Genomic DNA, 19,222 nt, shown 5'->3' with positions numbered 1-19,222 from the left:
GAGCTATTGTTAGGAAAAAGGAATTGGAAGTGGGGTAAAGATCCCCTGGAAACTGCTGATTTTCCTATCCCATTGAATACCTTTCAACCACAACACATGCCTAAGTTTAATATATACTGGACTCCAAAGGGCTGCTATTTTGTCTTTAACTGAACTGTAACTACAGTTCCTTTGGGGCCTGGCACAAACACACCAACGTGTAACTGGGAACACTCATTTCAAACCCTGCTTATTGAAGATTAAAGTATTGGGGAAAAAAAAAAAAGAAAAAACTAAGAACTCCTGATTTCTCTATCTGGGTAGGATTCCTAGACACTCAGGAGTTGAGAAGTGGGGAATTAAAGAACAAAACATTCCTTTAATTTTATGTCTCTATTTTTTCTTATTGAAACATAATTGATTATACATACGTATGGAGTACAGAGCTGAATATCAATACCAATGTACAATATGTGATAATCAAATCAGAATAATTAGCATATTCATCACTACCAAAATGTAATCATTCTTTGTGATCCTTAACTACTTCCTCACTAACCCTCTCTCCCCCTTTTCCACCTCTGCTACTCACAGTTCTGCTCTCTACTTCTGACAATTCAACACATTATTGTGATTATTGTATCTTTCTTCTTTCTTTATTTTTTAGCTCCTGCTTATGAGTGAGGACATGCGGTATTTCTCTTTCTGTGTCTTGCTTATTTCATTTAATTTTCTCCAAGCTCATCCATGTTGCTGTGAATGGCAGAATTTTATTCTTTTTTATGGCTGAGTAGTATTTCATTGTGTATGTAAACTAGATTTTCCTTATCCAGTTGTCTGTTGATGGACATTTAGGTTAGTTCCATTATCTCGGCTATTGTAAGTCAGCACCACGCTCAGCCAGTGAGCGACCCGGCCATCCCTATATAGGGATCCGAACCCGTGGCTTTGGTGTTATCAGCACCGCACTCTACCGAGTGAGCCACGGGCCGGCCCTTGGCTATTGTAAGTAGAGCTGTGATTAACACGAAAGCACAGGTGTCCCTTAGACATAATGATTTTCATTCCTTTGAGTAGATACCCAGCAGCGGGACTGCTAGATTGTACAGCAGTTCTATCTAGAGTTGCTTGAGAAACCCCCATACTATTTTCCATAATGGCTGCACTAATTCGCAATCCCAACTAGTATGTAGGAGGGCTGCCTTTCTCTGCATCTTGACAGCATTTGTTATTGTCTGTCCTTTTGGTAACAGCCAGTCAACCGGGTACCATATCTCAATGTGGTTTTGATCTGCATTTCCCTGCTGATTAGTGCTGTTCAGCATTTCTTCATGGATCCATTGGCCATTTGTATATCTTCCTTTGAGAAATGTCTATTCAACTTCTTTACCTATTTTTTAATCAGTTTACTTGTTTTTTTTACTGTGAAGTTGTTTAAGATTCTTATATATCTTGGATAATAATCTCTTGTCAGATGTATACTTTGCAAATATTGTCTCCCATTCTGTAGGTTATTTTTTCTCTCTGTTGACTGTTTCCTTTTCTGTGCAGAAGCTTTTTAGTTTCATATAATCCCATTTGGTTTTTTGTTGTAGTTGCCTGTGCTTTTGAGGTCTTATTCATAAAGTCTTTGCCCAGTCCTATTAAAGTGTTTCTTCTATTTTTTCTTCTAGGAGTTTTATAGCTTCGGGTCATATTTAAGTCTTTGATACATTTTGAGTTGATTTTGGTATGCAGTGAGAAGTACAGGACTAGTTTCACTCTTCTACATATGGATGTCCAGTTTTCCCAGCACCATTTATTGAAGATGCTGTCCTTTCCCCAATGTATGTTCTTCATGTCTTTGTCAAAGATCAGTTAGCTGTAAGTACATAGATTGATTTTTGGGTTCCCTATTCTGTTCCATCGGTCTATGTGTCTCTTTTTATGCCAGTACCATGCTGTCTTTGTTACTACACCTTTGTATATAATTTGAAGTAAGGTAGTATAATGGTAATGCCTCTGGCTTCATTTTTTTTTTTTTTTTTTGGTTCAGTATTGCTTTGGCTATATGAAGACTCTCAACAAATTGGGTATAGAAGAAAAATATCTCAACACAATAAAAGCCATATATGACAAATCTACCACCAATGTCATCCTGAATGGGGATGTTTTAAACAGGAACAAGACAAGGATGCCCACTCTCACCACTCCTATTTAACATAGTATTGAAAGTACTAGCCAGAGCAATCAGGCAAGAGAAAGAAATAAAGGCATACAAACTGGAAAAGACAAAGTCAAATTGTCCCTATTTGCAGATGACATGATCCTATATATAGAAAAACCTAAAGACTCTACCAAAAAACTCCTAGAGCTGAAAAACAAATTCAGTAAAGTTGCAGAATACAAATCTATACACAAAAATCAGTAGTGTTTTAACACTTCAACGGTGAACTATTAGAAAAAGAAATCAAGAAGTAAGCTCATTTACAGTAGCTACCAAAAAAATAAAATACCTGGGAATAAATTTAACTAAGGAAGTGAAAGATCTCTACAATGAGAACTACAAATCACTGTGAAAGAAATTAAAGAAGACACAAAAAGATGGAAAGACATTCTATGCTCATGGATTGGAAAAATTAACATTGTGAAATGTCGATATCACCCAAAGTGATCTACAGATTCAATGCAATCCCCATCAAAATACCAATGACATTCTTCACAGAAATAGAAAAAAGCAATCCTAACATCCTTATCAAACGATGTCTATGTCTGTGTGAACTTCAGCAAATAAATTGATGTTTTGCTTTGTTCAAATCAAGGAGTCCTGTATGGATATAAACATGTACACCAACTTCATCTCAGGTGATTCTCCCACTAACTCTGGTGGTGGAATGGTAACTGTTTGGCTCCTACAAAGCATATTATTCAAAAAAAAGGACATAAAGTCTGGACCAATCACAAGAGGGATAGACCCCAATAAGTGGGAAATGAATGCATGTATCCAACATTGAGAAGCAGGTGATGGGAGCAGCAGGAGTAAATAACTCTTTCACCTTTCTTATTCCATATCTGAAAAGACCAATTAATTCAGGTTATATTTTTGACGAACCTCTATGCAGAGAATGTATTGTGGAAAGATAAACCATATTCTCCGCTAGCAAGAAGCTAGCTGAGACCAATTCTGCCTCCTTCTCCCAAGCAAAGGAGCTGCACATGGTCTCAACTTCCTACAAGGCCACCAAGTGCTATCAGTAGTATTATCCAATTCCTTTGGCAGCTATATTCTGATGCAATTAGCCTTTGCAAGCAAGTCTACTCTCATAACCACATAGTTCCCAGTATCAAAGAGTCAGTCAGGTGCATCCTCATCCTACAGACCTTATATTGTATGAGACCAGTGAGGGGCAGGACCTTTCTCCTGAAGCAAAACCAACAGCAAGTCCAGTACCGCCCTGCTGATATGAATCTCCGTGTGATGCCAAGACTGTGCATCCTGCACTTGTAGCAGATACATTAACATTGATAAGATAGTCTTGCCAAAAGTGCTTACCTGAATCTAATCATGAGTAAACAATTAGACAAATCCAAAATGAGAAACCTGAAAAACTGGTGTAGATTTTTCAAAATATCACAGCCATGTAATAAAAAGAAGACATGGGAACTGTACCAGATTAAAGAACATTAAAGAGGTACAAAAAAGCAATATGTGATCCTTGAGGTGAGCATTATCACAAGGTATTTTGCTGTCTGCAACATACACTCAGAATTCAGGGGAGGGGGGAACACAAGTGTGGCAAGACATTAATATCTAGGGTAAGATACTTAGTGGAATTCCAAATGATGACATAATACAAATCAGAGTCTAATAGCATTAGTAGGTTTTAAAACTAGCTATAATTTCTTTTTCTTTTGAAGCTTCCTCAAATGTTTAACTCTTCTTTCCATCACAGCAAAAAGCTCTATGTTGCTGTTAAATGAAAAGTCACTCTAGATAAATACTTACGAGAGCAGGTGGCAGTTTGCCACTCTAGACACTGTCCATATGGAAAGGAGATAATATAAGCATTAGAGTCAACACATCGCTTCGTACTGCTGCACCACATGCACTCCATGCCGTTGCTTGTACAGTTGGAACATGATGTCCTTAGAGAGCACGGCTTTTTGCATGGCCTTGCATTTTGATTTGGACTAACTGGAATAAATAAACAAATATAATTATTTCCATTTGTTAACTGCATTTTAACACAAGTGTACAGATTTTGTTTGTTTTGCTGTATAGGGAATGTTTTAATTAAGCCAAGTGCTTTATTTACGTCATTATAACATAATGACATAAATAAAAATAATGATGACATATCAATACTTCTTAAATATATCATTAAAATTGAAATTTATTTTTCCTTTGAAATGTTTGATTTTTTACTATGTACATAAAGTTGTATAATTTTAAAAATTATAAATAGTAATGTAATCTGTGACCTAGTTTTTCTATCCATTAGGTAAATATTATATACATTGGCATTATTTACTTTCCCAGCCACATTTTTTTCCATAAACATTCTACACCTTATCAAAGCACATGTCTTCTTAGTGAACATGTCTCTGATATAAACAAACAATAAAAATACAAATTACCATAAAATCTTTACTAAAATACAATATTTATAACACCCATTAGAATGGCTATTATTAAAAAAGAAAAAAAAAACAAATGTAGGTAAAGACGTGGAGAAATTGGAACCTTGGGCATTGCTGATGGGAATGTAAAATAGCACAGCCACTGTGGAAAACACTATGGCAGCTCCTCAAAAAATTAAACATAGAATTACCATATGCTTTAGCAATTCCACTTTTAGCTTATGAAAGCAGAATTTTGAACAGATAGTTGTACAACCAAATTCATAGTATCATTATTCACAATAACCAAGATGTGGAAGCAACTCAGTGTCCACTGATGTATGAACAAGTGAACAAAATGTGGTATATACATTTAATGGAGTATTATTCAGACTTAAAGAGGAAGGAAATTCTGACACATGCTACAATGTGGATGAAACTTGAAGACATTGTACCAGGCAATGAGCTGGTCAAAAAAGGACATACACTGCATGATTCTGCTGTATGAGGTAGTCAAAATCATAGAAAGGATGGTGGTTGCCAGGAGCTGAGGGGAGCAGGAATGGGGAATTGTTGTTTGATGGGCATAGAGTTTTAGTTCCGCAAAATGAAGAAAGTTCTGGAAATGGATGGCTGTAATGGCTGCTCAACAGTGTGAATGTACTTAACGCCACTAAACTGTACACTAAAAAATGGTTAAAATGGTAAATATTATGTTACATATATTTTACAATAAAAATACAATATTTGAAAAGAAAAGAATTCAACATTCCTTTCTCAAATTAACAAAAATCCATTCCAAAAGATGTAACAGAAATGTTTCTTTTTACTTGACAGATGAAATAACAGATCTACCACATTAAAATGAGTCTCAATTAGTCATTAATCTTAAAGATAAATCTTAACAAACTAAGTATAGATTATTGCTATACTGTAAGTAACTACAACCACTGTTTATAATCTCACTATCTTAACCAAGAAATAAAGATTGTACAAAACAATAAAATTTTGTAATTTTCACAGGTTAAGGCTGAGATCACTAAAAGTCAGAAATATGGATAAAAATAAAATTTACACAATTATCAGGGAATCAGCATCATAAAAAGATGGTGTAAGTTACTTCAGACTACACCCTGGAAGGAGGAAACAGGAAGAGGTGTTGGAAACACATTTTTAAAGAAATGCTAATTTACTGGACTACTTACCGACAGGTTTTTCACAGACAAGGCCATCTGCCATAGATGTGCAAGGATTAGCTTTTAAGCCTGACACTGCAGCCCTTTCTAGATATGCACAGAACCCAGAATCATTTGGTTCACCAGGAAGCCACTGCAGTGTTGTGTTTGTAAAAGGAGACATGTCTTCCCATCCCCAGTAGGATATATTGATCTTGCGCAAGCCTACCCAAGGTGATACTTTCTGTAAACAACAGGAAAGGGGCATTTAAAAAAGTTAGACGTAAAAATATTGCATCATATTTCTTAGCAAATAGTTCATTATCATTAAAAATTACATTTAAAAATATATAGAAATGCCTTTCCAATGACTTTTAGTACCAAAGATAATCAATAATTCCAGCACATTTTGGAGAATGATGCAGAATAGAACACTATTTTGAAAACATAAGTTTTGTGTTTAGCTACACGATTGGGGTCATTTATTTAGCCCTTGTAGGCCTCAGTTTCCTCTTCTATAGAATGGGGATGTAAATATCTGATATAAATGTCTACCTTATGAGGCAAGATCATTAAAAAACTTAACATATTGTTACGGATGCTACTGCTACTATTATCAATCAGTTATGGAGTTAAGATAAATTGCCATTATTTACAGTGTGAAAGTAGAGAACAAAATCAACAAACAGTACTTAACGAATCTGAATAAAGACTTCATAACAGGACTTCACAAAAGAACTGAGAGAAGTTCTTCAAGTTCAGACCTCTACTACATTTAGACTGTTAAGAATTTTAGATAAATTAATATTATTTACTTTTATTAAAAAAAGAGATCAAGAAAATTGATAAAATCTGACTCTTGCACCTAAAATTTAACTAATAATGTTCTCACTAATATTTCAAAATTAGCTTAAAATCAAAATATTTTCCATATTTATATATTTTAATCATTACTCAATTTAAAAATGTTATTCTTATGATACCCCCAAAATAATGACACATTCTTAATACAAGTCACTATCTTTATAAAATTCTATTACATCATAAACACCTCTACTTTAATATACATAATAATATATTTATCTTCTAAAATACTAAGTTACCAATACTATATTGTAGTGTAAAATGGTTTCAGACATTCACAACAACGTGGATGGACTTAGAGAAAATTATATTACGTGAAACAAGTCAGGCGCAGAAAGAGAAATACCACATTTCCTCACTTATTTGTGGGAGTTAAAAATTAATAAATAAATAAACACACAAACGAATAAAGTGTGGGAGGAAGAAGACAGAATGACCACAAAAATTCCTTGAACTATTTAAGCCAAGTGCACAGATATGATGTGGGGGGGGAAGGGGGGGTGGAACGGGTAAAGGGGCATGAAAATCAAGTACATTGTATTTTGAGAATAAAATAAAATTAAATTAAATTTTAAAAAAAACATTCAAATCATTTTTTTTTTTTACATTGTGGGCTGCCAGTGTAGAGAAAAATATGCCTCTCCATCTTAGTCTTTAATAATACAGAAATGAGATATTTATATCCAGTATTCATTCTAATTATGTTGGACAAATGGTCCTAGAGAGCTTAAAAAGATGGCCATACACCTAGAAATTTGTAGTGTATGACTGCAATGAGTTCCACACAGGAAGCATTCAACAAATGTTTCTTGGACAAAATTAAAATATTGTATGAATTTTCATTATGACAGTATACTTCATATCGACTATTAGAGTACTGTACACATACATAGTAGGTGATCAATAAAATTTGCTAAATAAAATCTATTAGAACAAAGATGGTTAATTTTCCACCATCCAGCACAATGCCTGAGACAGAGATGGTACTTAATAAATAGTTTCTAATTACAAAGATATACATGCTGCTTAACATTATGATCATATTTCATACATTGTTCTGAAAGATATTTTGATAACAGAAAAGTTATATTTTTACAGTTCTTGATGATAACATCAGGAGTCAATCCAAAATAGACACTTCAGATTAACAATCGTGTTTCACATTACAGAAATTCTGCCTTTATTCCCGAACTATCTATGGTAAAGACAAGTCATTTAAAATGAAATATTACACTCTAACTCATCATGATAAGAACCTGAGAGGAAGAGGAGAGAAACAGAAAAATGAAGCAGCTGATAAAACATTTAAAGTAACTATTACTCACTAAATGAACTGGACAAGCAGTTGAAAATGAAAGATAAATTACTGTATTACGAAAATTTACTTCAGCACACCATAAATCATTGTAACATTTCATCAGCCATTTCCAATAAGTTAAACGATTATTTGGCCCAAAATATCTCTTTAAAGTACATGGATTTATCAATCTTTATTTGCCAAAGAAGAGAAGGGTTATCTTAAGTTTATACAACTGCAATGACTTGTGATATAAATTGTTTTATATAAAGATATACTTAATGGAATGTCACCTTGCAGAAGTTTCCAGCTTTGAAATCATGCTAAAGCTCAGTTTTCCGATAAAACAAAACATTCTTCATTTACTAGTCAAAAAACTATCAAATCTAAGTTCATCACAAATTCAAAATAATTTAGTCCAATCTATGATTTATAATAATAGGCAAGAAAAAATGAGTAACTAACACAGGAAATCTTGAAATATGCAACTTCTAAAATAGTACATGTCAAGTTATTTTGTAAGAACTAAAATAACGTGTTTTGAATAAGGAAAAAAGCACTACAGCTCTAATGCCAAAAACTAGTACTTTCTAAAACTCAAGAGAATGTGGATCTGCCAAAAATATGCTCTCACGAGTGATGGGTATTCAGTAGAACTAATTTTCACATGTTCATTATTAATTGTCCCTCATTTTTTACAGTTAAAGAAATGAAACTCATGATGTCACATTACAAACAGATGTTAACTTATGTCATGTTCTACACACTTAAAAATCAAACTTTATAAATATATCCTGGCATGTTTTTCAAAAATACTATAAAAATCAATAGGTCTCTCCCACATGCCACTACATAAATCTTAACCTCCAGCAGGTAGCTTTCAAACAACACAAGAGAAAATAACAAAGGAGTTGCTCTGGCATTTACAAATATTGTCATGTGCTGGCCAACTCCATGTCCTGCAAAACTTACCTAAGACATCCCTCTAGAAAACTCCTGAAGTCCACATGACTGGTTAGATGTCCATCCTCTAATGTTGGCCATCACCCTGTGTGCATCTATCATTGCAATTAACACACTTCAATGTAATTATTTGTCTCTCTTTTCACTAAAACCTTTGAGAACAGTACACACGTTTTTAAGTATATTTATTCATAGGAGATGACGTTTTGGTAAGGTAATACAGTGGTTTACCATGTAAAACGTAAGTAATTTATAAAACTTTATTACTAAATAATACATACAGAATAAGTCCTCTGCCAGTTCACTTTCAAAATCAGGTTGACTTTTATTTCCAAGATTTAGTAAGAATATTAAGAAGAAAACAAAGAGAACAAAGCATTTCCAAAAATTATAGTATTATCATAGCATATTTCCATAATATAACAAGTATATGTGTTACCTGTTGTGTATACTTCTGTATTTCATCCAGAACAAATTCTACTTCTTTTGGGGTTGTTAACGAAGCAAGATTTCCACTGAGATTATAGCAATAAAGTTTTGCATTGTCATAGCTTTCTCTACTGGCATTGATTCTAAGACAAGCATCCCCAATATGACTCCATCCTTCTCCACAAAGATGTGCTAGTCAAAAAACACATATATATAACATTTTTTTATATTACCAAAAAGCTTATGTATCTTTCAATTATTTCAGAATTCTAAATATAATTTCTATATTTGTTTTAATTATTTTTTAAATAAAACATTTTTAATATCTCCACATAATATCCCAAGCAAAATTTGTCTAATAGTTTGGTGGAAAATGAGAACAGAAGATCCTAACTTTTTCTTTAATTCTTAAATATAAGATAAGCAATGGCTCCAGACATGTTAAAACCAGTTGGACTGTTTGCTAGCTTTTCTATGTAAAATTTAATGTGTTGGCATATGGTATCTCAGTAAGTAAAATGACTTCTATATTTGTGTCCCAAGGTCCAATTTATATAGGAAAACATCACTTTAATAGAAAAACAACTAGCATATAACAAAAGCAATTTCAAAATTATTCCTATGTGAGGGTAACTGACCTCCAAATGTACTTTCCATCACCCAGATGTATTGTTTTTATATAAATTGAGATCCTTGATTCTTTAATTATCAATAAGAATACAGAAGTCTCAGTTCACCTATGTTTAGTAAAGAAGCTCTAATCTTTGCTTTCTAATGTTTATTTTTACATAAGTATTGAGGTCTTCCTAAAGTTGAAACATACTATTCAGTAATAGTAGTTTATCCAGAGTCCAAATTGAACTTTAAGCAGTGCCTATTTTCTAAAACACTGGTTTATAAATACATTATAAAGTTATGCTGTAATGTGCACTAATTAACACTGCAGTGTTTCATTAACACACTGATCTATAAAGTTTAACTACATCTTAGTTTCCATATCACATTAAGCATATTAGTACCTCTTGCCCTATAGAAAAGGCCTAGATGCATTAGTACAACCCTTATGGAATTGTTCTAAAGCAACAGTTTTCAAAATTTTTGGTCTTTAATACTAAAAAATTATTGAGGGCTCCCCAGAACTTTTCTTTATGCATGCTATATCCATTGATTTGGACCATATTAAAATTAAAACTAATAACTTAAAAAATACATTTATTTATTCATTTAAAATAATAATGTAAAATCCCATTACAAATACACTCTTCCAGCTGCTGAGACGTCTTGTCCCATTATGCTATATAAACAGGCCTGAAGGAAATGTATCTTCAAATTCCCTCTCCTACAGGAAGCAGTTGACAGTTCAAATTAGGCCCCCGGCATCAAAAAGTTAAGATGGATTAATAAATGAATAAAGGGTGGATAGACAGAGTGATCAGGAATAAAACGGATAGAGCAAAACATGAATTGTGGAATCTAGCATGTGGGTATTGGGTGTCTTCTCTACAATTCTTTCCATCTTTTTCTGTTTTTGAAACTTTTCACAATAAAATGTCACAATAATAAGTAGTGTGGTACTGCTTTACATTTTGCCGCTCTCTTTAATGTCTGGCTTAATAAAAGACAACTGCATTCTCCTATCTGCTTCTACATTCAATCTACTGGGATAGCACACATCACATGGCCTTTGGTAAACTCCATGGTAAACACCTAACAGAATGAGAGTAAAAAATGCAAATAATATCTTAGCATTGTTAGTATTGGGGCCTCCTGTTCTTTGATAGCTGCTGTTCTAAGGATTATAATCCACAGAGGTTAGGACATAGTAATCCCTCAAAAAACTGTAATTATCATCTAATAAGATTGTTTAGTATGCCCATGTGGCCTCAATCTTCCCAGTATTCTGGGATCCAAAGTATCACTTTTCCTTATGGTACAAAAGTTTTGGTTTTTTCTCACTTTACTGAAACAAGGAAGGGTTCAGATTATTTTTGCCTGTTTCATTTTTTCTCCAATGAGACCAAAAATAGCTGATTGATAAATCATACAAATAAAAACAAATGCATGGGCCTTTGAGGCTAAACTAAACTATACCATTGAACCAAATATTTTGACATTTAAGGCTTTTGTAAGTATTGGGCATCAACTCAGCTGTGAGGTTAAAAGGAAAGCAGTTCATTTCTTAATGAGTTTAGTGAGATAAATTCATGTTGCCAAGTTCATATGAAATTTGTGCCAAAAAATTGCAATTCACCAGTATTCATGGAATGTTGTAACTGGTCTACAGGCTGGGTTCTCTATTTAGAACATTCACTTCCTTGAAAAAATATGAATGAAAACCAAACTATTTACATCCAGTTGGCTGCTTAGTGAGTATGAATGCAGAAAAGGGAGTTAGTATGCCCAAAATAATAACCTGGTCAAGTGGAGCCCTTATACCAAAGCAAGGTTTTCTTCCTGGGGACTGAGTAGATGGGTACTACCAAAGATAACTTCACTGTCATTTTTCCAAACTTCCACTGGGAACCAAATTCTCTTCTTATTGAAGCAGTCTTCCTTTAAATGTATGCATTCCTTCAATCAAACCTTATTTTGGTCAATAATTTATTTTTCTTTTTAAGGAGACTTTGTAAATATTTTAATGATCTACATGTTTATTTTATAGTTGACTCAGAGATCAATACTACTTTCAAGTTCTTAGAGTCACCTCACTGCTGCTTCTTAAATCCTGCCTACTGTATTAATATTCTCTAATTTTCACAAAGTGAACATACAAGCACATATTTAAAAAAATTAAAAGCTTTTTAAATATTTTTTCACTATTTAAAAGCTTTTGATGTCAGTATATAAACAAAATTCAAAATCTGAATAAGCATTCACAAACCTCAATGGTATTTATAAAGGCAGAATAATTTTCGCTTTATTACATGAACATGTAAGAAAGATTCTCTTTCAGACATAAATTCTGTGATGGAATATTCCAATACTACTTAGAATTACACAGGTTCAGAAATTTTTCTATGGGGGGAAAACCCATGGGATAGAGAGAGGAGGCAAATAACTGAACAGAAATAAAATACTCAGTTAATAGTTAAGACTCTGACATTTACAAGCCGAGCAGTTTTGAGCAAGTCACTTAACCAGCATGTGTCTCAGTTTATCTATATAACAAGAAGATGAAGCTGGTTAAATACCTGTATTGCTTTTTGATTTCCTAATTTTATCTTTTTTATTTAAAGAAGGAGTACTTGGGGTCTACTAAGTATGTCAACTGTGAAACATGAAGTTACTTTTTAAAATGAGCTTTGGTCTGGTTTGTACAAAGTAGATGCTCATAAAAACAGACAATATTTATTATAAATGTTAAAAATTGTAATTAAAAAGCAGTCAGTAGAATATATTCATTAATTTTTAAAATAAAGGGTTTTAAAAAAAATAAATCAAATATGACAAAATGTTAGTATTTGCTAAATCTGGGTGTTAAGCCTGAGTGCTTGTAATATTCTATGTTTTTAATATCTAATTTTTTAAAATGAAAAGTTATCAAGCCAATAGTATTGCAAACACAAGAAATCATGAACATCTTAAAAGAATTGGGAATAAATATATAATTATAAAATTTTTCATGTAGAAACAATGCTATTATTACTCTAATATTATAGCTTGGTATTTGCTATTGCTTTCATTTTAGAAAATGTAATGTTCTTACTAAACACACTTTACTATAATTGTATTCATCTGTATACTATGAAACTCATTACCGAATTTTGAAGTATTTACCTGGTAAAGCCTGGCATTCTTGTTGTCGCTGATCCCACTGGCAATTCAAATTTAGTGAACAGCTTTTACAGCTGGTGAGTTTATTACAAATCTGCTCATTTCTCACATGACATTTGGTGTAGTTTTTGACAGACTAGAAAATAAAAGATAAAGCAAGTTATATTTCACTTTTATACCACAATGATTCTTAAACTTCAGCATCTTTCCAAATCCCACAGTGAATCAGAATCTCTCTTATTTATTAGTTTATTGAATTAAATTAAATTTGAACTACAGCTTCCTCTGTACATAGTGAACTGCCACCTAACTTAAGAGTATATTCTTGTACCAGATAGCTGAGTTTCAGCCAATCACAGCAGCAGAGATTCAGCCAATCACAGGCTGCTAACTGATCATACCATGTCTAAAAAAGATAAAAGTCTCATCACACCATGCCCAAATAAGGCAAATGTCAAGCTGTAACCAATCAAGTTGTCTCTGTATGTCACTTCTTTTTTCTGTCTATAAATACTCCCACATAGCTGGGAGGAGCTCTCTGAACCTCTGCTGGTTTATGGTGCTGCCCAATTCATGAATCCTTTGCTCAAATAAATTCTTCCAAATTAATTTTGTCTGAAGTTTTTCTTTTAACAAGTTAAAATATTGTTCTTGAAGTTGAAATGAGGGCTTACCAAAAAAAAAGAAAAAAAAAGTTCAATTTACACAATTTGAAATAGAAACCATCTAATGAAAACTTTTTTTAGTGAGTCTGAAAACAGGCTTCCAATTCAATAAATAAAGTCAATGTACAAAGTCACTTTCTTTAATGAAATGATTTTAGCCTTAATAAAACTATGGTGCAAACCCTTGGGAATGAAGAATAAATGACCAATTGTAAAACTTAAAGACATGCTTTATCAAAATCCAGTACAATTTGAAAAGGTAAATTATTTTCACAACAATTCAAACTAATTTTTCTTCCACAAACACTAGATAATGGTTTTGGTTAATTGATGCTTCTCCTGTATGTATTCATCACATTTTCTTAATTGAGGGTAAAAAGAACCAGCAAAGATTACATTTGTTTTCAATCTTATTATATAACGTAATTTTATTTCAACCAATTCTGGCACTGAGAGGTTAAAGGTTAAAAGTCAAGAAAGAAAAAAAGGCAATACAGGAACTTCTGGGGGTAGCTCCTTATATAATACCTTATATAACACCCAGGGCCAGGTACTCCACATGATATAATCAATATCTACAATAAAACCTATTTCATGAAAATCAGATACTAAAGTTTTTGGCTCACCTCTTCCTATGACTCTAGAGGAAAAACTGCAAAGAACTTCATGCTGCATCCTGAGCCCCACCATAATCTTTTTTGTTTGTTTACAGTTATAAATGCTTACCTCAGACCTTCTCATGTAAGGGAGCTAAATATTTATTTTTAATCAATAAGCCTAAAAATTAAAATTAAATTATAACTATCCCACATATAAAATTTGTTGAAGCAATTTTTATCCTCTTAGATACTTTGAGTGTCATCCACCAAATATGAATATTTACTTATAAACTATTAGACTGTCCTTCATAAAATACATTGCAATCAACTCCATTCCAAGTGTGTTAATTTCTTTACTACAAATTACATTTACTATAATGTACCAGGCAAAAAGTACCCAGATATTATGTTTATCTCTATTCATCCTAAAAAATCACAGAAGATACATTTTTGCAAATGTCAAATTACTTTGTGACTCATATTCAATCACCACATTTTCATTAGAAACATATAAACTTTTTTATCATTATTTTTTCTGATTCAGAGCTTTTTGTTCTCATATAGCATATAAATTTTAGCATTATTCTATATGATCATTAGAGGATAGTTCCAAACTTCCCAGCTAACTTAAACAAAATAAATTTACCTGAATTATTGGAAACATAAAACAACCTATAAAAATGAAAGAGAATAGCTAAATACGATGGAATAAGAGAAAGAATAACAGCTTAATGTTGGTTTTTAGAACAATGATAACATTAGAGTGCCCATCCCCCATCCTAATAACTCTTCTTCTCTTCATTAAGAAACACATAGTCATTTGTTGATACTGAACAAGCCCTATAGATAAAATTATATTTCAGTCACACACAGGACCAAGTTATTCAATGATGGAAGAAAGCTGACTTGTTCTGGAACAAAGCTGGCATTTCTGACCTACTAAACCAGATGCATGCTAGTAAACAGAATATGAAAAGTAAACATTATTCTACTGTCTTCACTCTCATATATTTAGACATAAATTTAAAATGAAAAGCCCTGAGAATCTAGCAGGTTATTTAACCAATTATGGCACAAAATATGTAACTTTCAGTAAATATGGCTAAATAATGAAATAGGATATCAATTCAGATCAGTTAGACTAAAATCCCATAGAGCTTTATGTATTCATTAGCATTTGGTTTTCCCTGACATTCTGATAAAAATGTCTAGAAGAAACATCACATCAAATTCTAAATTACAAGTAAGTACCATATTCTCACTTACACTACCTCACCCAATGCTTTCCTTGTTAACACATCATCATCAAAACTAAAATATAAAGCAAAAGGCCACTTTATAAAATGAATACTTCATAGCAATTTACACAATGCAATTTTTAAGATATGCATATTTTTACCTGGATATGTGTATTTTCACCTAGATATGTGTATTTTCACATGTGTAAATGTCTGCACTGGACTGAATGTTTGTGTCCCCCAAAATTCATAAATTGAAACCTAATCCCCAATGCAATGGTATTAGAAAGTGCAATTTTTGGAAGGTAATTTGATCATAAGGAAGGTCTCATATGTGGGATTAGTGAAGGATCTGAAGAGACCAGAACTCCTCATCTATCATGTAAGGAGGCAGTGAAAAGACAAATCCTATGAATCAGAAAGCAAGCCCTCACCAAACACCAAATCTGCCATTGCCTAGATCTTGGATTTACTAGCCTCCAGAACTATGAGAAATAAACTTCTGTTGTTTATACGTCACCCAGTTTGCGGTATTTTTTTATAGCAGCCTGAACAGATGAAGACAATGTCAAAACACAAATTAACTCAGGATTATACAACAAAGGTTAAAATAAAATCTGCTTGCAATTTTTAAGTAATAATGTTATCCATTTTATACTGTGATGTTTCATTTTATGTGTGTCAATTTGACCAGGAAACACCAGATATTTGGATAAATATTATTTCTAGGTGTGTCTGTGCGGATGTTTCTGGATGAGATTAGCATTTGAATTGGTAGACTTAGTAAAGCAGAATGCCCTCCCCAATATGGGTGAACATTATTCAATCCCTTGAGGGGCTGAATAGAACAAAAATGTGAAGAAGGAAAAAATTTTCCCTACCTTCCTTGTTGCGGAGCTGAAACACCAGTCTTCTACCCTTGAACTAGAACTAACTAGAACTAGTCTTCTACCCTTGAACTAGAACTTGAACTACCATCACTGCTCCTGGTTCTCAGGCCTTCAGACTCAGACTGAAATTTACACTATCAGTTTTCCTGGGTTTCCAGTTTACTGACAACAGATCATGGGACTTCACAGCTTCTACAATTGTGTGAGCCAATTCCTTACAGTAAATCTCATTCTAGGTAGGTAGGTAGGCAGGCAGGCAGGCAGGCAGGCAGGCAGGCAGGCAGGCAGGCAGGCAGACAGACAGACAGACAGACAGACAGATAGATAGATAGATAGATAGATAGATGTATCTCCTATTGGTTCTGTTTCTCTGCAGAACTGACTTGTGTAGATTTTGGTATCAGGAATGGTCCCAGAGGAACAGAATTTCTAGAATTTCTGAAACTGACTCAGTTAACCTGATTACATTTAAAGATGCTAATGACTATATTTCCAGGAGAAAGAGAGCACTGACAGTCCATAGCATTAACTAATAATAGATATGTAAAATATCTGCATAAGATACTCTTAATCAACCACTTCTAAAAAGTGGGGTGAGTGTGTATATGGTATAATACTTTCAAACATTTTTGCAAAACTAACCAATATGAGGTTGGCTGGTTCCTTCTAATGTCACTAGACAAAATGGGGAAAAAAATGAATTCAAGGATTCAAGTTACCAATATAATTCTCTGTTAAAGTAAAGGCATTAATTGGGAAAGATGGAATCCTATTAGCTGGGATGGATATGTGTGAGAAGACCCTGATAGAGCTGGTAACATTGAGTCCCTAAATTCTGATGAGTTGTCTTTGCCAGTGGAAGAAGTGGCCTTTCCACCCCCAGAAGTGGCCTTCCCTCATCCAGGGGTAGCACCCACCCTACCACCAATAGCATTGGCCTTTGCACCTCCCTTTGAGGGGATTAACTCTGCATTACTTGAGAAAACTGTTACGGCCTTCCCTGAGGCAGCTGCCGTGCAGGACAATGATGATTCTCCTCAGAACTCACCTTCACTACCCCTCTTTGCTTCTAGACCTATAAATAGACTGAAGTCCCAGCAGGCCCCTATTGGTGAGGTACAAAGTATGACTCCTGTGGTGATGCATTACACTCCAAAAGAACTACTTCAGTTTTCTAATTTATACAGAGAGAAACCCAGGAGACATGTGTGTGAATGGATACTATGGGTATGGAAAGAACATAAAGTTGGATCAGGCCAAATTTATCGATATGGGCTCACTAAACAGAAATTCTCCATTTAATGTTACAGCTTGGGGAATCAGAAAGAGCTCTAACAGTTGGTTTGCTTGATTGGCTGAAATATGAACCAAAAGATGGCCCTCAGTCAGTGAACTGGAAATGTCAGACCTGCCTTGGTTTAATACAGAAGAAGGGATTTAAATACTTAGGGAGATTACAATGTTAGAGTGGATTTGTCATTTAAGACCTACTTACCCACACTGGGAGGGTCCAGAAAACATACCTTTCACCAATACTGTGAGAAATAAATTTTTGAGGGGAGCCCTGGCATCCTTAAAGATCTCCATATTTGCTCCTCTCTGTATGCCAGGCCTTACAGTAAGAACTGCAACCAGTGAATTGGGAAACATAAATGCAATGGGAATAATTGTATCCCAGGGTTGTAGGGGCCAAGCGGCAGCACTCAACTACCAATGGCAAGGTAGGTATGGTTACCGTGATGGGCAGCAGGGTCAAAGCAGCGATCAGAATAGTCTGACCTGCTTATACCAATGGCATTGGCTAGTTGATTATTGTACTCCTAGAAGTGAAATATATAGAATCCACTAAATTCCTAATTGATTTGTATAAACAGAAAAGTTCTGGGTCCAGTGAAAAGAAGTCTAACCTGCTGATTGATTCTAATGAACATAAGGAGCAACTACTCTAGACTTAATAGCAAGACATTTGTGTGTCTGAGGGTGGGAAACAAATTCAACTAAAATTCAGGGGCCTTGCACCTCGGTGAAATTCCTAGAGGTCTAGTAGTGTGAAGCATGTCAAGATATACCTTCTAAGGTGAAGAGTAAATTGCTACCTGTGGCCTTTCCTACAACCAAAAAAGAGGCACACCACCTAACAGGTCTCTTTGGACTTGCAGGGGTAAGGGAGGCACAATATATACTTTGGCCCATTTACTGGGTGACCCCAAGAGCTACTAGTTTCAAGTGGTGTCCAGATAAGAGAAGGCTCTGCAACAGGTCCAGGCTGCTGTGCAAGCTGCTCTGCCACTTAGGTCACATGATCCAGCAGATCCAATGGTGTTTAACGTATCAGTGGCAGACAGGGATGCTGTGTGGTGCTTTTGGCAGGCTCCTATAGCCAAATTGCAGTGCAGGCCCTTTGGATATTGCAGCAAAACACTGCCATCATCCACAAATAACCATTCTCCTTTGGAGAAACAGCTCTTAGCCTGCTACTGGGCCTTAGTAGAGACCAAACACTTAAATGTGGACCACCAAATTACCACGCTACCTGAGCTGCCCACTATGAACTGGGTGTTATCTGACCCACAGAACCATAAACTTAGGTGTGCACAGTAGCACTCCATTATCAAAGGGAAGTGGTATATATGTAATCAGGCCCAAGCAGGCCCTGAAGGCACAAGTTACATGAAGTAGCTCAAATGCCCATGGTTCCCACTTCTCTCCCAATTTGCACCTATGGCTTCACAGGAAGTGCCCTATGATCA

At 34.3% G+C, this 19,222-nt stretch overlaps 1 protein-coding gene across 3 annotated transcripts in view; it reads right to left on the bottom strand.

The window, feature by feature from the left end:
- Nucleotides 1-19,222, bottom strand: part of ATRNL1 (attractin like 1) — an 819,545-nt gene that overhangs the window by 624,443 nt on the left and 175,880 nt on the right. For all 3 annotated transcript variants that reach the window (XM_063102060.1, XM_063102061.1, XM_063102062.1), the window contains exons 14-17: nt 13,084-13,216; nt 9,317-9,498; nt 5,784-5,997; nt 3,965-4,153 (exon numbers count right to left, since the gene is read on the bottom strand). In XM_063102060.1, the coding sequence (XP_062958130.1) occupies nt 3,965-4,153; nt 5,784-5,997; nt 9,317-9,498; nt 13,084-13,216 (718 nt within the window). The remainder of the gene's footprint in view (nt 1-3,964; nt 4,154-5,783; nt 5,998-9,316; nt 9,499-13,083; nt 13,217-19,222) is intronic.

This window comes from Cynocephalus volans, chromosome 7 (assembly GCF_027409185.1).
Source record: "Cynocephalus volans isolate mCynVol1 chromosome 7, mCynVol1.pri, whole genome shotgun sequence".
NCBI lineage: Eukaryota > Metazoa > Chordata > Mammalia > Dermoptera > Cynocephalidae > Cynocephalus > Cynocephalus volans.
Note: the sequence above shows the minus strand (reverse complement) of the source record. Positions and strands in the feature narration are given on the sequence as shown.